The following is a 21,972-nucleotide window of genomic DNA, read 5'->3' as shown; positions in this document are numbered from 1 at the left end:
AGTTGGTCTGTTCTGCTACCTCATTGCTATTTAAATACTGTTTTGATGATTTTGTTTGCTTTGGAGGAAGAGAAAAAGATTCACAGAAGGTATAAAATTGCATATTATTTACCCCAGAGAAGAGAACAGTCCCTCTACTAAATATGCATTGAAGCATTTGTATTTGTAATTTTTTAAGATGTTTAAATAGACCCAGTAGACCACAATCTCTCTTTTCAGGGTTGGTGCCATCTATCGATTAAATATGCATTATACATTTCTTCTTCTACCTTTTTTTTTCAAATAAAAGAGACACATGTTTTAATCATATAATAGATGTAGAAGAATTATCAGTGAAAATACATATTTATGTGTTTCCTTAAGAAAAATTTTATTAGGCATACAAATTTTTCCTGATACACATCAAGGTTTGTTAAATGCGAATTTAATTAAGAGGTTCAGGGTATGTGTGCCTGTGTGTGTGTGTGTGTGAGGGAACAGGTTAACAGACTAAATAAATGTTTTTTAAATAAAAATATATCTGACAGAGAAAAGTAAAAGCACATAAACTTTAGAGTTAAGAAAGATCTAGACTTCTCTGCCACTTATTAGTCTTAGCAGAGGGACTTGGGATTTTTTTTTTTTTTTTTGCGCAGTTTTTAGCCGGGGTGGGGTTTGGGTTTGAACTTACCACCTCCAGCATATGGGGCTGGCACCCTACTCCTTTGAGCCATAGGTAACGCCCTTTTCTTTTTTTGGCTCTTTTGCCCAGGCTAGAGTGCTGTGAAGTCATAAGAGCTCATAGTAACCTCAAACTCTGAGGCTCAAGTGATCCTCCTGCCTCAGCCTCCCAAATAGCTGGAACTACAGGTGCCTGCCACACTGATGGGCAAATTTTATTTATTTTTTTTTAATATTTCTAGTTGAGACTGGGTCTTGCTCTTACTCAGGCTGGTCTTAAACTCCTGAGCTTGAGTGATCTTCCTACCTTGGCCTCGCAGAGTGCTAGGATTATAGGTGTTAGCCACTGTGGCAGGCCTGAACTGGGGACTTTCTACAACCTGGTGATTTTTTTCATCTGTGAAATGGGCTGGCAATAAAGGTACAGTGGGAATTAGGAGCAAATCTCTATGAAATTTCCTACAGTTATGACTGGTTTGTTGCTGCTCCCTATTAGCTCATTGAGGGGAGTTTGTAGCCCTCTCTTCTGAGAGTGAGGTCAGGGGCTGAGGCTCAGACTCCTGGTGTCTACAGATGCTTAGTGAGGGCCAGCACTGCTGGCCCCCAGGCACAGGAACCTGGTCCCTCCTAGGCAGCTAATACCTCCTCCCTCTCCTCTCCTGGTTAAGATTAGCACCAGTGGTGAAGGTCAGTTTGGCCTTGAACCTGAGGGGCTCCTCATCTGATCTGCCTTGTGACTTGGGAAAGTTGTTAGAACACCCTGGGCTCTGGTTTTCCCCTGTACGAAGTGGATGAGAATGCCTACTTCCCTGGTTTGCTGACAAGATGAATGAGACATATATGTAAAGCCAGTAACGAAGTTCCTGGCACATGAATGTGAACAGTAGAAAAAAAAACAACCACCAAATTCTACAAGATAATTTAAAGACATTTATTCTGAGCTGAACATGAGTAACATTGCCTTCTGGCTCGGGAGCCACACCTAAGACTTGACTAAATAGTCTGGGAATGGTTGGGCTATAGTTTGGTTTTATACATTTTAGGGAGACAAAAATTCTACATAAAGTCATAAATCGATACACATAAGGTGTTTATCAGATTGGCCTGAAAAAGAGGAACATCTCAAAGGAGGGGGGCCTTAAAAGTTATAGGTGGGTTCAGAGATTCTTTGATTTGTAACTAGCTTAAAAAAAAGAAAGAGCTTTGTCTAAAGGCTTGGGCTATTTTAAGATAAAGAAGTCTGTTAATCAAAGACAAGCCACACTATACTGACTCAAATGAGCTGCTAAGCAAGTTGATGGCCGGCATGGGTGATTTAATCTTTGGCCTGTACTGTCTTAGGTCCTGTTAATAATTTAGTATCTTATTGTCACAAAGAGTCAGTCTTATAATGTTAAATATTAACATTGATGCTGGTCAGTTATGTCTAAACTTTAAAAGGGAGGGTGTATAACTACTTGCATCTAATCTCCCTTTCCTTCATGTCTGAGAACTCATTTTTAAAGTTTTTCTGGGGTCCCCTAGTCTAAGAGGGGGCCTGTTTGGTTAGCAGGGGGACATAGGATTTTATTTTTAGTTGACATAGATATTCAATAAAATAACAGTGCTCAATTATAATTTATTTATTTGTTTGTTTAGAGATGGGGTCTTGCTCTGGCTCAGGCTGGTCTTGAACCCATGAGCTCTGGCAATCCACCTGTCTTGGCCTCCCAAGTACTAGGATTACAGGCATGAGTCACCAAGCCTGGCACAATTATAATTACTTTTAATTACTTGGAAATAGAAAAGCCCGGGTTTGAATTTTGACTGTGTAACTTTGGATAAATTACCTAACCCCTCTGAGTCTCAGTTTCTTCCTACCTCGAAAAGGCCATAATTACACATCCTTGGAGGACAAGGCTGGGAATTAAATGTGATGATATTTTTAAAACCCTTAGGCCTTCACAGTGAACACGTGGTGTGGTGTCTGTCGTTCACGTGATGCCATCCGATACCAGGTCCTGCTGAGTCTTCTGCATTTTACATACAGCCTCCTGCTTCTGAAGCTATCAGGCCTCGGCCACCCATGCCTACTAACAAGTATGCTTGCCTCCATCCATCCTGCGCACTTCATGCAGATTAATTTCCATAAATTAACTCCCCCTCATTCATAACACAGCCCTGCTCAAAAAGAAATTAACTTTTTCCAGCAGCAACAGGGAATTCTTGAATCATCGGTCTAGGATCCAAGGTCCTTCTCTGTCTCCCCTCTACGTGGCTATCGCCCCTCCCAGCTTTTCCCTGCAGGATCTGTCTCTGTCTGCCCTGTCCCCCTCCTTGAGACACCCTCACCTTTCTAGGACCGGTCTATCCCGCTCAGTCACTTCAACCTAACTGTGTTCTCCGGCAGCTTGGGCCACGGTGATAATTCTTCCGAACTTTGGTAGGATTCCAGCAAGGTTCAAGGGATTCACAGATCAATTTGCTTGTGAATGACGTATGGGCAAGGATTGGCTGTACAGAATTTGACTTTAATACTTAGTACCTAAGTGCCCTATTTTTTGTACATTTGCAGATTCCCAAATGCTGATTTTTGGCTGTTCTCTACAAATATATTGCATGTCCTTTGCAGACAAGAACAAATTATATTCTTCATATTCGTAGTCTCAAAAAACGACTTTATATTAAATAGGAACTCCCTAAGTGCCAGAGGATGATACATCATGTGTTTTCTATTTGACTGTTAAAAGTTTTCTGACTTTCTTACAAAGAGGGAAGTAATCAATGGTTTTACCTTTTAAAGCAAATAGGCTTTATTGTGGAGAAATGGAGCTCAGTTAGACCCCCCAATAACTTGGGTTATTGGCTGCTGAAGAGCTGCGGTGTGGATTTTGCAGGACGACATATCTGGGTTGAAATCCTGACTTCCATTAACTGTGTGGGCTTTTGCAAGTCACTGACTCTCTCAAGTTCAGGTTCAGCCTATGGAAATCCAGGGTCAACAGTGCCTGTGGGGCAGGACTCAGGTGAGGATTAACTAAAATAATACAGGTGAACACCTGTCACATAGCAGGTACTTGAGAAAGTGCTGGAATTTGCAGTGAAACAGAAGGAAATATGTTTCTGTCCAGAAAGACACTCACAGCCCTCCAGGTATGCATAACCCGGAGCTTGGAAGGGAGCCCTGATCCTGTGGACAGGGGAGGGCTTCTTTGGAGAGCACCCTGGGGCAGGAAAAGTGGGCTCAGCCCTTTTGCAATACCCAATACTGTTCTCCAAGTTCAGAGTCTAGTGCAATGGTGGCATTACTCAGCCTGCAAAGTGTGTTGCTCCTAAGCATACTTTAGGGCAAGCCTTGTTTAGCAGAGGGGAAAATTCTGAGGTTTGCCACACCCAGAAATACTGTCTGGATGGAGTGCTATTTCAAAAGAAGGGACAGATTGGACTGTGAAAAGGAGAAGGAGAAAAAAAAAAAAAAGGAAGGCAGAAAGCCACAAGTATCCTTCTGTGGCCTTCTCATCTCGAAGATTTCCAATGACTTTAGCGAGTTTCTGCCTCCTTGAGATCTAATCTGAATATTATCCCCGTCTATGCTGTAATCATAGCAGTTGTTTGGTCTTCTACAGCCTCTTGTCTTGGTAGAGTTTCAGAATGCTCTAATTGTGGAGGACTGGCCAATTCTCCTGGCATCTTTGGTGAGAAAACCTTAAGATGCCCGTCTTCCCGCTGGGAAAACGAAATTGCTTCCAAGTGCTCTTAATGGCCGAACGGGGGAGTGGGGTGCAGATTTATACGTCTCAGCTCTTCCTGTGGGTTGCAGTTCCCGCTGCATCCCTGCCCAGGGACCAGGAGGGAGGAAAAATGATAAGGAATTGGCATGGGTATTGGTCACATTTCTGCCAAGAAGCGGCTTTCCTTGCCTGGTGTGCCCGGACCCCTGCTGGGGTAAGGTCTAAGCCCGCAGCACCAGGCCCTCCCCACTGCCCCCCAAGGAGCTGGTGTGTGCCCATGTGTGCCCCACCCTGGCATACTCACACGGATACCATTGCCACAGCCAGGCTCCCGGCGAGTGGGTGAGGAAGGGGCAGGCTTCAACTCCTCTTGGAGTCAAGCCTTCCAAATAGGAAAGTCTCCTTGTGTCGCTCAGGAGAGTGGAGCCAATGCGTGCCGTGGAGGAGGTCTGCTCTGAGCCCTGTGCAGATTGGTGCTGATGATTCTTACCAGTTGTGTGTATGTGCAAGAAAAAAATCAGAGACGCTGCCTGCCTGCTCCCATCTCTCGCGCGCTCTCTCTCCTGCTCTCTCCCTCCCTTTGCAAACATTGGATTTAAACCTGCTCAGAATTCAGCACAGAGGAAGGCAGCCGCGGTAGCAGCAGCAGAAGCAGTGGCAACCGGCAGCTGAGAGCTCCGCAGCGTCGAGATGTACCATCCCGCCTACTGGGTCTTCTTCTCCGCCACAACTGCCCTGCTCTTCATCCCAGGTACCAGGGAAGGGTGTTTTCTCCTCCTGGGGCGACTGTGCGTGCTGCCTGAGCAGGAGAGGCAGGGGAAGGAGGAGAGACAAGGAGGAAAGGGTGAGGAGGGGAGTGTGAGATGCCTGGGAGTGAAGAGGTAGGGTTGCTGTGTGCACACACACACTCGCTGGCTCACTTGCTTACACGCACGCACATGCTTCCAGCACGGAATTTGCTCTATTCCAGCGGATCCCGTGAGCTGGGTTCGAGATCTGCACCGTGCTGAGAGGCACTGCTGTTTCTGCAAAAGGTACCAACTGGCATTAACCAGTTGTGGCCAGGGGTAGGAGAAGAGAGGTTTCAACTCCTAGCCATAAATCCTTCTTCATGCCGCCTGTGTTGGGACCTGAATCCGTATTTCTCTCTCAGTTGTGGGCTCTTTCTGTCTCTTAATACGTCTAGATCTGTGCATTTCCCAGCTCGTCTCTCTCCCTCCCTCCTTTCCTCCTCCCGTTTGCTTTGGCTCCTGCCTCTCTCCCCTACTCACTCCCCCCAAGCGCCTTCCTCACCTGCTCCTTCCCTGCTCCTGAATCTGCTCGTACATCTCTTACCTTCACACCGCCCTCTACTGCCTCTCATCCTTTCTTTATCCTTCCACCAAATGGGCAGATTATGCCCTTAAAATTCACCATCTGCTCAATTACTCCTTCTTACTCCTTATATCAGCAATTGGAATTTTCCTTGAAGAATTTGGACTGTCTCCCGGAAGGGAAGGTGGGGAATCTGGTCAGTGAATTGGGACTTACCTAAATCTCCTCAGCTCCTCCCCTCACCTGGTCTAGTGGTTTAAATGTGGTCCCACCTCTCACAGCAGATACTTGTTTGGGGAAAATAAATCTGCATTGATACAGGTGAGATGCTGCAGTCCTACTAAAATAAGCTTAGTGGAAACCTCACCAAATCCAAGGTGTCTTAATAGATTTGATAATTGCACGGGAGTCCTCTGCAGACAACTGAATGCCCTGGTGTCTTTCAAACAATGCCCAAGGGGCTAGGTTATGCTTCCAAGGTTTTAGGTACCATCAAAGGGTCTGTGGGGTTTCTATACTAAACCCCAGCCCAGTAGGATTTATTTTTCCAAATTGAGACACACATATTGGGTTCACCATTAGCTTAAATCTACATTCCCATCCATATAGACACAGACTGTCAATGCTAAGATTCTTAAACCTTACCTGTCTTCTTATGGGTAAAACGCACAGAATCACTCGGTAAGGGTTTGTTTGGGGATGTATGTGTGTTTGTTTTTAAGGATGTAATTTCCTAAATGCTCTTAAACTGTCCAAGTGAAGTCAGAAAAATGGAAGTTTTCTGGGAAGAAAGCTGGGAGGATGGGCAAAAAAAAAAAAAAAAAAAAAGAATGTTTTGTAATGCCTTTTGAAGATTGTACTTTTTCAAACCCGAGCTGGGCTCTGCATAACGGTGTTCCCGGATGTTTGTTTTAGGCTGAGAAGTTCAGAGTGGAGATTGTAGTTGTTCTTCTTCCAAATTCCAGCAGCCTCAGTAGGGGGGTTTCAGCCTGGAGGGGCAGGTCTGGGCAGAAGGCAGAGCAGGCAGAGCGCACCAGGGGAGGGAGCCAGGTGGGTGCCTGGGCCCACCGCGCCAGGAGACAAACTTTCCTGCAAATGCGAGTCCCCTGCTGGACCTGGGCGGCAGCTCCAGGGGGCCGCCGCCTGTCCTCGATTTCCCTCCTGCGGCTGTGCCAGAGAGGAGTGGGCTTCAGGACCCCCACGTCCTGCCTGTGTGGACGCGCCCCTCATGACAGAAATCAGAGCATTCTACTTGAGAAAGGGGAGGGAGTGAGCCCCCGTCGGCAGAAGCTGCATTGCAGTGCACCCTGAAGGAAGTCAGGAGTGGGTGAGATCTCCCTCTAGGGGTCCCATGGCACCCTAAAGCAGAGCTCCGCCGCCTTGGTGGGGAGCAGGCGGAGCTTGCTGCAGGAGCACTGGTACCTCTCGCCGGCTGCGTGGGAGGGAAATGAACCCCAGTTTTCTCAGCCCCTGCGTCTGAGCTGTTCTGAGCCCTACAGCAGGTGACAACGCTGAGCTATCTCCCAGGTCTTCGGGGAGAGGCACCCGGACACAGCCCACTGTCCCATCTTTGCACAGAATCTGTCACCTTCTCTGAGGGCGGCTCCTTATGCCAATTGTGCCAGGAACCTGGCAAGAGAGATCTAGAACAGGGAGAGAGAAAAGTTGGCATTGGAGGGTATAAGCAGAGTGAAAGAAACCGTCAGCTCTGCAGGGCTGCTATGGGAAATGGAACCTGGCTGGATCCTGAAGTTCTGATGAGCCGCCGTGGCCGGCTTGCTGGCCACTTCTCCTTTCTCTTTGACTTCCTCTGTTATATCTTTAAGTTTCTTTTTTTGGTCTTTGTTTCAAACGATGATGCTTTTTCTCCCCTTGGGATTAATACCAGCTTGTTAGCCATTTACTTTCCCTGTGTCTAAAGACGGAAGGCTCATGTAATAATGAAGCTCTGACCTGCTTAGGCCTCTGTGCAATTTTATCCTGCAGTTTTCTATTTCTTGGGAAAACAGGTTTCCACCCCAGCATAATTGTAAGGTTAATGCTGTTGTCGTCCGGTGCCTTCCAGGGGGAGACTGATGGCCGTAAATTGCTCTTCTAGGCAGAATCTCTGGGATGGAGAAGATGATCACCAGAGGGGACTGTGATGAGCCCACAGCTTAGACAGAGCAGTAGGCGGAGGGTGCCAATTTGATTGTCATGCCAGGAGCACGTTCCTGAGACACTGGCCAGTCTGGTGGGAGGGAGTTTGTGGTCGCAGGTGGGAGGAGAGACAGGGTCTGTGCTGGGACCCTTTTTGCCCTTGTGTCGGAATAGCATGGGCATGCAGGAGTAAAGGCTGGGCATTTGCACTAGAATCATCTTGGGAGAGGAGGCAGATTAAAATGCAGAGTTCCTGTCCCCATCTCAGCCAAAGCTTTGTTAACCAGAATCTCAGGTCCTTCTGGTAACTTCCAGACCAGACTGTCATTTAAAGAGCAGTGTCCACTGTCTGCAGCACTGGGGTCAAAGCCCATCTTCTGCCTGTCTTTTTTCTCTGCTACCTCTGAGATTGATGGCCATGGGGACAGGTGGGGAGGGGCAAGGAGGCTCAGTTCTGAAAGCACTGGGCTCCCTGATGGGAGGATTGCTGAGCTGCAGAGCTTCTTCCCTCCAGCTTGCCCACTTTCCCTTGGCCCATCCTGTTTGAATCCTCTTCTGTCCTATCACTCTAAGCAGGGCACTTAGCCCATGATGAGGCCTTGTCTGCTTAGCCTGGACTGAGCAGCTTCTCATGCACAGGTCTGGGAGCCTAGATTCTTGGCCCGAGACTGGGCTCCTACACCTTGCCTGTCTAGGGCCAGGAACCCTGGGTTGGACAGAAGATTCCCCTTGGTTTAGGGTTCTCCCTTTCCCAGCACACACCTTCAGTGAAATCCTGAAATCTCAGGGCTTTGGGCTCTGGTATTTGGCTTTGGGGTAAGATTTGAGGGAGGGTTGTACTGCCAGGTTCTGGCAAATTCCCTTCCCCCTGTGGCCCCCCTCACCAGCAGGGTAAAGAACCTGCTCTGACTGCCTGGAGTACACAAGGGATGGAGTGGCAGAACCCAACCCCCAGATTGATCAAGAGACAGGAAGGAGCACCCAGTATCTCTTCAGAACCAAGACATTGTCCTCCTTCAGCCAATCCTAGATTCCTGTCCCTTCCTACAGGCTGACATGTGGCCCCTGAGCCCTTAAAAATGATTGACATGTTAATAAGGTCAGGCCAAGTCCTGTTGTCATTCAGCATTGGCCCAGTAGGGACATCGGGCACTGAGGAGACAGTGCCTCATACAGACAGCCTTCTCAGTAGCCCAGAGCTGGGCAGTGTGTTCCTCAACCTGAGATTCATCAGAGCATCTGATGGCTTCAGTCCTGTCTGCCTTGGTGCTTTCTTTTTTTCTTAGCACCCTTGGCCGCATCCCCTGTAACCTAGAAAATTACAGAAGGAGATTCCTTAAAGAGCTGGCAACTGCCTGCATTTCCTGTCTTGCTGCTCTGGGTCTGGGTCTCCCACGTTGGCCACTGGGAACTCCCCTGTTGGGTTCCAACCTCAAAGCTTTGTTAAAGCTTCCTGGTTGTTAAAGCTTCCTGGGGTGTGTGTCCCATTGGGTGGGTCTCTGCTTCTGAGCATGCTGAAATTTTTGATTAGTTGCTCTTTGAGGTTTATTTGGTTGGCTCGCTGCATTCTCTGAGTCTCAGTTTACCAATCTGTAGAATGGGTCCCAGCTAGGTATGCTTCTTATTTCTACATGGACAGAGTAGCCAAAAACCTCCGTTAGATGATACGAAGGTAAACATTTCTGAATTTTTGTCATAAAAAACTCATCCTGGTCTCCAAGGAAAAGGGCAAAAAGGGAAGGCTGCTCCCAGGGAGCAGAAGGGGAGAGGACATTCCTTACTGTGGAAAGAGAACGATGAGGTAGAACCCTATGGACTCATGTCTGTCCTTGCCACCAAATACAGCCACCCATCCCTTCATTCAACAGGACTTCACATAGATTCTGATTAAACAGAATGCATTAATGAAGACATTCTCCTGTGTCAAAAACCTTAAATCCAATAAAGCAGGAAATGGTTCAGCTTTTTCTTTCTTTTTGACCCTCAGTGAAAGATGCATTCTGACTGTAGGGATCCTAATCCTTGGTGGAAAACAAGGGCAGCAGGCATGGGCTTTCTAGTCTCCTAAAACATTACTTTGCAGCATTTTTGGCAGGATTTTAGGTACATGGTCTTGTACATCAGCCTTGGACAGCTGGAGCTCTGGAAGCCCCAGCTAATAGCTTCTCGAGCTTGTGATCACCTTTGCCCTATGGGCTATGGCTTTCCTGAGGCTCACGGGACAGGGGCCGTCAGCTTGCAGCCCTGCTTGGAGATGGACTGCTGCCATGCTCCACAGCTGCGGGCTGGCGAGAGAGGAGCCAGGGAAGCAGACCACAGTTCCTGTCAGTGAACCCCAGTGTCAGCCCTCAGGTGGTCCAGGGCTGCTGACAAGGCCAGTTGTCAGGAGCAGAGGATATGAGCACCTTGGGATGCTGAGGGCCACCTACTAGACCAGAAGGGCCAGTGGGCTGGTGTCACCTTGGGGCCTTTCTGCTCTCCTGATCTCTCTGAATGCGATCCTTCAGTACAGCACCAGGTCCCGAGGACATTGTCCCTGTGGCCTTTTGTGCTGTTGGTGGGAGATCCAGATGGAGAATTTGCCCCCATTTATAAACTCATGGTTGCTCCTGCCTTTCCCCAAGGGCACGGGTGTAGTTACCACTTGCTAGATTTCTACACTGCTCACTTTACCCCAAGAAGGTGGTATTAGTAGGGCTCGGGGAAGCATGACAAGTAGTTCTGAGAATGAAGCAGAAAGGAAATAAACTTGAACACAGCATGCTTACTGTTACCTTCCAACAGGTGTGAGAATAGACATTGCCTCCTCTCACCCTCATCACCCTTTGGCCACTTGTAGATCTGTGTCCCCACCCCCACCCCCATAAACACATGTGCACACACAGGACAGAAGCTTCCAGCTAGAGTTTGCTACTCTGAACATAACATCCATAACTCCTTAAGGAAAGCCAGCCCTTCCTCTTGTCTTCTGTCTCTGCCCTTCCAGAACACCCACTGTGGTCCCCAGCCTTGGTGCTTTCCTTGTGGGCACGTGTGGCAAGAAGCCCACATGCTGCTATGCCAGACACGGCTGCACACGTGTGTGAATGCTTCCTCCCAGCAACACGGAGACTCTCTGTACAGCCAGGTCCTCTCTCTTGCTCCGTGCAGAGCTAGAGGCAGGGTTGGTACTCATCTCCCATCACCTCCCCCTAACCCAGACCCTTTGGTGTTAAGGCTGAGGAGTTTCCTGCAGTCATTAGATTTAATTAAATGTTTGCAAAATGCTTTCAGACACGTCCGGGCAGTGTGCTGGTTAAGTGCTAAGCATTATCCTTATGATGCAGGCACATTCCCCTTAAGGAGCAGAGGTGCTATGCTGAGAGACCCAGGAAAGGCCAGGATGAATCCATGTTCGAGGCCACAGGTCACAGATGCGAATGGCTGCTTGCAAGTTCATGAGAAAGGATAAGTGAGGGTTGGATTGCACGCTGAACTCCACATGGAGAAACCAGGATACTTATTCTTCTCAGAGGGACAGTCTGTGATGGCCTGAGGGTGACTCCTGAAACTTTATTCCTAGGGAATTTACAAATGCTGTTTTGCCACACTTGGGAGTTTGCTGATGGTTCTACCAAAAATAGTAGTAGTCTCATGGCTTCATGGCTCAACTGGAGAATGCATCTTTGCTCTCATTAGTTCCTCATCAGGGGACTGTGAGATAGGCAGGGTAGATGGCACCCAAGCAACCTCTGATCTTTGCTTTGCCTTGCTTAAAACCCCGTGCTGACTTCGGCTCGACCCTAGAATAGGGTTCAAACTACTTCACATGGTGCGCAAGGCTGTGGTCTGGCCTCCCTCCTACATTCAGCTTCATCTCCACTTCTCTGCCCTCCCGGCTCTCAGCTTCCGTCCCTCTGGACGATCTTGGTCGCTCAAACAAGCCACGTTCTCTCCTTCCTCAAGGGCTTCACCTGTCAGGTTACCTGAGCTGGGAAAATTCCGATCCTCTTCTGTTTTTTTCTGGCTAAACATCCTTTCCATCCTTCAGAGCTCAGCTTAAGTATGGCTTTCCCTGGAGATGGTTCTTGATGCTTTAAAGTGGGGTAGGCCTCCTGCTTACTATGCACCGCCTCTGCACCAGGCTCCTCATTCCTAACAGGACTCCATGCATACATTTCAAAGTAGCTCTTGGTTTTATCTCTCTTTCCTTTCTAGACCATGGTTTGTAAAGGCAGGGACTGCACCCGTTTTGGTCTCCAGAGTACCCTTGGTACGGAGAGCACGTGGTCCAACAGTGTTTGTTGAGTGAGTGAGTGAGTGAGCAGATGAATGAATGAATAAATGAGCCAGTCATCAGCCAAGGTCGCACAAATGCTAAGTGTCAGCTTATTCTATGCTATCATTCTGTTCCATCCCACTGGCTCCTCAAAGGCGTCTGGGCCCCTGGGGCCGCCTGCCCAACAGCTTCCCCATCTGCAGAGTGAGGACAGAGAAGCCCGGGGGTGGGGATGTGCAGGGAATGCTGATGATGATTATTCACTCCAGCCTTCGTGCTTGTCAATACACAGCAGCTCTGAGCTACCGACCAAGCACACATCAGCGGCTCAGAGCTGGAGCCACACACTCTTGGATCTCTCACATCACACGTTGCGACAGACACGCCTGAGAGTGTGAGTCGTTCCGTAAACACAGATGTGGGCCCTAATATGGGCTATTGGTTTAATACAAACTAAAAATTACTCAGCGCGTTTCATCAGGGTGTCTGTTGAAGTGGCCCCAATTATTTGAAAATTTAGAGTCATGCTCATGGTGCCAACAAATAAACACTGAACCAATCTCAGGAGGAATCCTGTTGTTCGGAAGAAAATTGGGGGTAGGGAAGGGAAAATGCCAATGACGTGAAAGTGAGTCACGTATGGTCCACTGCTCCTTAGACCTGTTGACATTCATATGGGAAGGGTGGCAAGGGGCTCAGCAAGTCAGAGAAGGAGGAAGAGGGTTTTGTATCACTTCCTGTACACCTTTCACGGTCTACCCTCATTCAGAGTTGCTCCTTCATGGCTGTGGGATTCTGACTGGCACAGAGCTTGGCTTGTTCACTGCTGGATGCTCAACAGTCCCAAGCATATTCATTTATTCCATGTGTGATTTCCTGAGTGGTTACTATGTGACAAGTACTATGCTAGGTGCTGCGAATGTATGCCTGAACAAAAATCATGATGGCACCTGCCTTTGTTGAGGGTATAGTCTAGGGGGAGAGACAGACACGCATTAGACAAACACCCACATGATTGTGAAATTTCAACTGGGCAGGGAGATAAGTGGTGCTGTGATGGCCCGTAAGGAGGGCTTGGTCTTGCCAGAGAGGCTGGTGGAGCCTTTCTAGGGAAAGTAGCAACTGAGCAGAGATATGAAGGAGGAGAAGTGAAAATTATCTGAACCTGGCTCGGTGTCGGTAACTCAGCGGTTAGGGCGCTGGCCATGTACACCAGGGCTGGCCAGTTCAAACTCCTCCCAGGCCTGCTAAATAACAATGATAACTACAACAACAACAACAAAAAATAGCTGGTGTTGTGGTGGGTGTCTGTGGTTCCAGTTACTTGGGAGGGCTAAGGCAAGAGAATTGCTTGAGACTAAGAGTTGGAGGTTGCTGTGAGCTGTGATGCCCCAGCACTCTACCAAGGGTGACATAGTGAGACTCTGTCTCAAATAAATAAATAAATAAATAAAAATGAAAAAATAAAACCTAACAGGGAAGGCCAGGGGAAGAGCAGAGTGAACAGGACATGCAGAGGTCCTGTAGCAGGAAAGGTCAGAGCATCCAGCTGGAGGGCAGAGGAAGGGAGCGTGGTGCAAGATGAGGTCACTGGGCTGGGACGGAGTGAGAATACAAGGACAGCTGATCTTGAAGGTCTTTACTCTAGAAAGAGTGGGACACCACTGCTGTGCTTCCTGTGGCGGAGGTGGGGATCATGATTTACTATTGCCGCTGTTTGCAGAATGGATTGGGGATGAGCAAGCCAGGGGGGCCCAGGCTAGTGGGGCGCCCACTGCAGTAGTTCAGCTGGGAAATGGCAGTGCCTTGGAGCTCGGGAGATGGAGAACGGAACAGACGGACAAATGCACTTGAGAGCCTTTAAAGGAATGTCATAGGTGAGATACAGAATCTGCAGAGTCTGAATCAGCAAGTATACCCACAGTCAGCACTGACGTCCCTTGGGGAATGCTGAGATTATCCGTCCTTAAATTTCTGCTTGAACACCATCTTTTTCGGTTTAGGGGTGATCTTGCCCTGGAACAAGGAATAGGCTGTTTTTAGAAATTCTATACTTCCTGGCAGACTAATAATCTCAGCCTCTTGACTGGTGTCCTCTCAGGGTCTAATGTGGGAGCTTAAAATTGCATCACTCAGCTTCCCTATCTGTCAAAAGGATTGCAAAGAGCTCTAGTAGTGTTATCTACTGGATTCTGCCGGTGGTTGTTTTCTCTTGGAAAGAAACAGGCATTTTAGAGAAGCTTTAATTGGATCCTAAAATGACTTGTGAGCACCAAGATGCAACTACTTCCCAAATATTGTCAAGGTGATGCCGAAGCATGAATGACCTTCCCCGAGGCCTATCACCTGGATCCTCAGAGCTCCCTGCAGATATTTTAAAAATTACAGTGATTTTATTTAGAAAATGAGAGGTCCTTGGAACCAAAAGTGATCTTGGAAGTTGTCTAGTCCAGCTTTGCATTTTATAGATGAAGCATTGAGGGAAAAGGAGTTTGAGTGTCTTCTCTAAAGTCAAATAGTCAGATGATGGCTGAGCCCCTCTTGAACACAGGTCTTCTCATAGTCTGTCTGGGGTTGTGTTAGCATCATTGCGAAGAGCTGAGCTGAACTCTGCCTCCTGATAACCTGTTGGAAAATGGACCTGTAGCCTCAGCCATTACTCTGTTCCCCTGAATCTCTCTCACTTTAGTGCACAGACAACACCGTGGGACAGGGTAGTTCTCATGATGTCTTGTACACAATAGTTAGAGTCAGGGATCATGACACAGAACAGAAGCCTTGTCCCTTTCAGAGGCATTTTCATACTTCCAATGATCTTTGTTAACTCAACTGGGAGACTTCTAGAAACATGTTGTTCCTTGATTCACAGAAGAACATGCTCAGAGTAGTACAGTACCAACTAGCAGGTATGTGTCAACCTGCTTTGTTTGGTCTACACACCGTGACGGGCACCTGCTTTTATCACCACTGTATCATCAAAACATCTATTTTTAAATATCTGTTTGAGGTTGGCTCTGCTGTAAGCTAAGAGAAAATCTATAGTGAGAATTCCACAGTCTATATATTAATGATTCATGGTTAAATGGTGACTTACAGTGTACAAAACACACCCTTGTATATCACAATTATTCTGCATGCTGGTGAGTGAGACACCCCAACACACTATGTCTTCTTATCTCCTGCTTGTATCACCCCTGTGTTGCCTTTGTGGGTGACAACGTGGGCATGGGCACAGTCAAAGCCCTAGGTCCAGAAGAGCTGTAGACAAATGCAGACTGGGAAGCCAGAATTCAACTTCAAAAACAGGAGGGTATGGTCTGCAGTCAGATGGTAGGGTTCCTGAGATAGGACAGTGGTAAGATTGGGTAGTAAAGCATTTCCACTCCTAGGAAGATAGACCTTCAGAAACCTTTGGCTTCTCTGCACAAGCCAACCTGGTTCTTCTGAACAACTCAGCGCCAAGGGATTTCCCATATTCCTCAAAGAGAGGAGAATGTTGGAAGAGAGAATGTGGCAGATGGAAATAGCCCATCAGCTTACAGGCTCCAAGAGAAGCTGGAGTTTCCTTGGGAGTCCCCTGGCTTTATCCCATGCAGAAGAGAGTGCCCAGTCTTACTTGGCACTGAGATGGATGCCTCTTTGGGTGAAGCCCAGATGGGAAAGGATGATGAAAACCACTATCGGGATTTCACGTGTTTTTTTCTGATGGGCTCCACCCTCTTTTTGTTTGGGTTGAATTCCTAGGAGTCAATGAACACTGCTTAACAACTACCACCAGTTCAGACCCATGATGTCCATGAAGATTGGGCCACCTCTTTATGCCCAAGATGACTGTTTCTTTTCTTTATTCACTTATTTATTTGTAAAGCAGTCAACCTTTCTGCCACCTCCTTGTGGAAGGACTGAAGTTGTGACAAAAGACAAGGGTCTTGGGCTTTCCCTCTGTACTTAGCTTCGTGGCTTTGGGCAAGCATTTAAACTCAACAAGACTTTTAATCCTCTCTTTGAAACAAGTAAAAAAACTGAATTGCCTACTTCCCAGGCTGGCCCTGCAGCTGCAGGTTGCTGGACTCTCTGCCTCACTTGGGGAGGCCACTTTTGTCTGTGTGTTTCTCTATTCCTTTTCTGTGATTTTTCTCTCTTTCCCTGACCATAATGGGTTGTGATGATAACTAGCAGTAGCTCACATGCCAAAGTTTCTAAGACTCTTGTTTCCAAGCAGGAGGCCTATTCAGAGGACTCTTGCATTCACTTCCCAGGCATGAATCAGTGTTAGTTTGCCTCTGTTTTTTCTTTTTCCCCCCAAGGAATGCACTGGAAAGTGGTTTATGATGTTTCCCTGCTGAGCCCTGCCAGAGAATATGGACCTGCCATTTGGGCTGTGGTGAGAGAGGCTTGGAATGGGTTGAGAAAGAGCTCCAATGTGGAGCCTGAAGTCAGGCTCTGTGAGTACGAGGCCTGGGCTGTCAGTGCCACTTCCTATAGTGGCTGTCCCTGTGCAAAGTAGAACTTCAGGGAATAGTGTGTGGATGGGGAATATTCTTCTGTGGAAAGAGGAATCCTCCTGGGTATTCCTCAACATGTAGTAGAGAGGGGCCTAATTCTTCCCCATGTGGGCCAAGTAGCAAATCCCTAGAGATTAGATTTCCCTTTGCCTAGGCCCAGGGGAAAAACACAAGTGTTTGGAGTCCCCACCGGCCCTTGCTGCCTTTGCTGGATTGAGTCTAAAATGAGTGGTATTGATTCAGCAGTGTGCTTGGGTGGCAGAATGAGGGTAACTGCTGAGGTTCACACACCTTTCTTGTACCTTAATCTATCATGCTCAGCTGTTTGGTAGCCTCAGAAAAAGACCCAGCTTGAGCAGAGGTGGTGAGCTGGCCTGCAGTTCTGCTAAGGACCCTTGAGGTTATGAAGCTCATAAGCACACAACACTTGGGAAAAGTCTTTTTGTGGCACTGGGCTGCCTTCTGGGTGGCTAAAGCTTGCAGGATGTAAGTATAAGCAAGGTCTCAGGAGGACACAATAGCTCTTTGTACCTTAACTATACATGGAGTCTTTGTCATGTTTAGAGAACCACTCTCACTCGTCTTTGGAACTAGAAGATTGGTTATTCATAATATTTTAATATTCATAAAGGTCTCTGGGCCTTGCTTTGGATTGACAGACTCTCAGAGATGTAAGGTGACACCATCCAGCTTTGGTTTGAACTGCTCAGCCCCAAGTCTGCAGCCCCCAGGCCCGGGCCTCACTCTTAGGCATCAGAAGCTGTGGGGACGTGGTCAAGTTTCATGGAAGCAGCAGGTTCTTCTTTGGAAGCCAATCAGACACAGCCAAATATGGCTGGTTGAAGCCAGGTTGTCTGGTAGGCACATCTGCTTATGGATCAGAGGTGCAGAGAAACCAATGACAATTCTACCTAGTCAGGCCTAGACGTGCCACTGGGGGGTGCATGCCTGGAAGGGCAAGAGGGTCTCTTGGCACCAAGCTCCTATTTTATGCCGTGGTTGAAGAGCAGAACGTGGAAGAGAGTTAAAGAAAATAAGGAAGATGGAAAATCAAGGAAGAAACACTGCAACTCTCTTTCTCCTGTGACGGCATCTTCTATTCTCTATTCTTCTTTATTTTCACTTATTCATCACTATTTTTTTCTATTACTTTTTGATGACCTCTGGGAAGAGAGTGACTGTGCTAGATTTTCCAGCAGAGAGAAAGCCCCCCCAGTTTATCTGTCCTCCTGCCGTCACTCCCAGGTGCTGGCTGTGTGCAGTTTTGCCATCCGTGGGCCTCTTCATTACGGCTGTGGTTGGACTTCCTTTTGCTCAAAGCGATTAATATGTAAGAAATATCTTAATTACTCTTTCAAGATTTCTTGAAGGCTCCTCTTTTTTGTTCTCTGTGCTGAACATTTGGAGTTGGTTGGCAGAGCGAAGCCAGCACAAGTTAGGGATAAAATGGAAGTAGGAATTTCTAGAAGCCAAAGGCAAGGAAGGATAAAGGTGAAATCCAGGCCACCAAGGTTTGCAGGGACGGAGAGGGGGCAGGAGATGAGTCAGCCACCCTGCAAGGAGAGCTGACAATCACCCGGGAGAAGGAAGCCCGAGCCCTGAGGATGTTTCTCCTTGGAGCAGAGTCCCTGCCTGCACTGAGGTGGCGTGCAGAGGCTTTCCACCACTGAATGCCATGGGGACCCGAACCTCTATGGCAGACCTCCCAGAGGCATCAGAAGGCCAGCTGGAGCAACTCCTACAAATCACAAATCCTACCTCAGTATGGACCATGCCTTCCTGTAACCTGCCTTGGCTTATGGCCCCTATGTACCTCTAGGTGAGCACACCCTTACACAGAACACACATATACATCCCGTGCACTCACACACACGCACCCATGCCCTTACATACATGCACAGACCCATATACACAGGTACACATGCACCCCCCACACACACACATCCCTCTCCTCTTATTAACCTTTTTTGCTAGTAAGGTATCTTTTAAAGGTTGTCCCTCTGTATCATTAAAGCAGAAATGTCATGGGTACTGACTGGCAGTGCTACTTTTGCTTACTAGACCTTGTGGTCTTTCGATCACTGGATTTTGGAAATGGAGGATTGAAGAATTCTCTCGTCTTCCTGGCTCATTTGGTGGGTGGTGCTCGGCAAGGGGAACATTCTAGATTGTTGCTTCTCTGGACGAACCTGCAGCCACACGTGCCCCTTTAAAGAGATACTGTAAGGCGAGCACAGTGGCTCACACCTGTAATCCTAACACTCTGCAAGGCTGAGGCAGGTGAATTGCTTGAGCTTGGGAGTTCAAGCCCAGCCTGGGCAAGAGCGAGACCCTGTCCCTACTGAAAATAGAAAAATACTGAGGCAGGGGGAATCACTTGAGCCCAGGAGTTTGAGGTTGCGGTGAGCTATGATGACACCATGGCACTCTACCCAGGGCAACAGAGTGAGACTCTGCCTCGAAAATAAATAAATAATAAAGAGCTGCTATAGCTATTCATTTACTCACTTTGGCTCAGAAGAGTCCTCCATTGCCCACCTCCCTTCCTCGGGGGTGCCTTATTTTCACCGATTCTGCCCTCTGTTCAGCTCGCTGGCCTGGCTGCTTGGGACCCTTTTGTAGATGGCTCTGCCCAGGAGTTTGCCTGGCTCTAATTAGCTTTTTCTCCTCCAGGCTGGAGGCTCTGGGATCACCTCCCACAGGCCGGTGTCCTGCTGCTCACTTTCTGTCAATGTGGTGCATGTGCCCCCAGGTCCCCACAGTGGGAAGGAGTGTGCCCCGCTCCCCGGCTCCCAATGCACCTTGTCCACCAGAGTATTCTTCTTTTAACTAGTTTTATGCCATCACTTTCTACCGTTTAAAAAAAAAATTAAAATTCACTGTACTCTTGAGTGGCCTTCCAAGTTTTTGTTTACGCACTATAGTTTTTTACATGAAACATTTGAGCATGTACACATACTATGTATATGCAGATGCATATATGATATATAGGTCACTACATATGGTTTTCTCATACAAGATGAGAGAAAGGAGAAGGTGAAATAATAAAACATTCTGGTCTTCCTGCCCTCCGCATCAACGTACCACCCCAAGTGCCCCTGGAGGCCAGCACCACCGTGGACACCACTGTGTTTAGTTTTGCTGTGTGATTGGGAATGGAGTCCAGATTGAAATGTCAAATCATTCTTGGCAAGAAGCTTCTAATGGCTCTGGCTGCTTCCCTCTGGGACTGAGCGTGGGGATGTGTCCTTGGCCGCAAATCACTCTTGATATTGGTACAATACAGTTGCTATGGAAGACCCCATCTCGGAGCAGCTGTACCGCTCTTCAACAATACGATCTTTGTGGTAAAAATGAGTAACACATCAGTGCATGCAGACCCACATCCAGAATATTCTGTTGTTTACCAAAAAAAAAAAACACTGGAGAGAAATAAATGCAAAACAGTCTTTTCAGGAAGAAAAGCTAAAGACAGGACAATCCATCCCCACTGTGGTGATTCCTCATCTCCAGCGGTCCTCTCCTTTGCTCTGCCTGTCCCAATTTTGCCCTGGGAGACACTAACAGTCTCAGCTTTCCTGGTGTGGGTTGAAAAGTACTCTTTCCTCTGAGCAGTAATTTAGCTGAAGTTAGGTTAGAACTTTTCAAACAGATATTATTGAAACATGTTAATAGAGGTACACAGAAAAGAGGAAAACAGAAAAACTGGAAATGGGTGCCTTTTTCTGAGTGTAGTTTTGATCCTGAGGTGAATCAAGTCCAATCCTGGCCTTGGAGTGTCCCAGGACAATGTGTCTCTCAGGTCCTTGGCTGTAGAGAGTGTGCCTGACCAGTAGCCTCAGCTGCTGCTCTCCGGAGTCCATTGCTCTGAGGTCACGTTCCTTATGAGCTGTGCTCAGCCTCTGACTGAATGCAGCAGAGGAACTAGGTCTGGCCAGATGTGGTGGCTCATGCCTATAGTCCTAGCACTTTGGAAGTCCAAGGCAGGAGGATTGCTTGAGGCCAGGAGTTTAACACCAGCCCTGGCAACACAGCAAGACCCCAGTCTCTATAAAAAAAAAATAATAATAATTAGTCTAGGTTGTGGTGTGCAACTGTAATCATAGCTACTTGGGAGGCTGAGGCAGGAGGATCGCTTGAGCCCAGGAGTTTGAGGTTGCCATGAACGATGATGATGCCACTGTATTCTAGCCTGGGTGACAGAATAACCTTGTCTCTAAAAATGAAATAAATATAAAAAAGAGAGCTACCAGGTAAGGTCCACTTTGGGGAGATGTGGTCTCCTCTGATGGGCGACTTTGACTTTGACATGTAGGCTCTCCAAGACTCCCACCAAACCTTCCTCAGAACGACACTGTGACTGCCCTGTGGAGTCTGTTTCCAGCCCGCCTAAACCCCTGCCTGCTTCTCCTTCCCTAGGGGCCAGCCCAGCACTGCAGTCTCCTGGCCCTTCCAGCTGTTATGATTCCTTCCCTGTTTTCTTTCATACTTGTTCCCCCTGTTAAATGTCTTGTATGTTTAAACCTTCCTTGGTATCTGTTTTTGGAGGCACGTTTGACTTGATTCTTCAAGCCTTTTTGGTTTACTATGCTGCCCCCTGCCTAGTCCAGCTAGGACTCAGGAGCAGAGCTGCAAGGAGTGGGCAGTTTTCAAGACCAGTAGGAACTTGCTTTTTTCTACACTCCTAGGCAGCATCCAGGAGGCCCAGCCCTTGGCCACCTTGCCCTGATCCTGAGTAGATTACACTTTTTTAAACGTGTTCCCTAGAATTTTTCACTTGGATTTCTGGCTGTTTTGGACTGATCATAAAGGTGTTTCCTCTTCTCCCTGATGTCCTGGAAATCCATGTGGGAAATCCAGTTTATACCTTCTATTTATTTCTCATTTTTCTGGTTTCTCATCTATGGCATATTCACAATCTGTCTCATAAAGTCGGTTGCAGCCTTTAGTACTGTTTCAGTTTTAAATTGGTATGGTTTGGGTTTTGTATTTGCTCTTGAACTTTATTTTCCTCTTGTCCTTATGACTTGGGACATATAACATTCTCCCTGTAAACCCCAGCACTCTTGAATTTTAGGTAGGATACTTCTTTGTCCCATAGGAATTGTCCAGTATATTGTGCAATGTTAAGCAGTATCCCTGCTGTCTAGTCACCAGATGCCAGATATACCTCTTAAGTTGTGACAACCCCAAATGTTTCTAGACATAGCCAAACATTCCCTGGGGACAAAATCACTCCTGGTTGAGAACCACTACTCTGTGATTTTAAATGGCTGGTGCAGTATCCCAGCAACCAATGTCAGTTGTCTAACCAATGTCAGTTGCCTAACCAATGTCAGTTGTCTAACCAATGTCAGTTGCCTAACCAATGTCACTTGTCTAACCA

General features: G+C 47.5%; 1 protein-coding gene across 2 annotated transcripts in view; it reads left to right on the top strand.

Moving 5' to 3' along the window:
• The first annotated feature begins 4,984 nt into the window (after positions 1 to 4,984).
• OPCML (opioid binding protein/cell adhesion molecule like) overlaps positions 4,985 to 21,972 on the top strand; it is a 1,086,020-nt gene continuing 1,069,032 nt past the window's right edge. Inside the window, exon 1 of one of the 2 annotated variants that reach the window (XM_012808947.1) lies at positions 4,985 to 5,121. In XM_012808947.1, the coding sequence (XP_012664401.1) occupies positions 5,061 to 5,121 (61 nt within the window). In that variant the 5' untranslated portion in view covers positions 4,985 to 5,060. The remainder of the gene's footprint in view (positions 5,122 to 21,972) is intronic. The other variant, XM_012808949.1, reaches the window with a different exon arrangement.

The sequence above is a fragment of the Otolemur garnettii genome, unplaced genomic scaffold (genome assembly GCF_000181295.1).
Source record: "Otolemur garnettii isolate 467f Iridium unplaced genomic scaffold, OtoGar3 scaffold00097, whole genome shotgun sequence".
NCBI lineage: Eukaryota > Metazoa > Chordata > Mammalia > Primates > Galagidae > Otolemur > Otolemur garnettii.
Note: the sequence above shows the minus strand (reverse complement) of the source record. Positions and strands in the feature narration are given on the sequence as shown.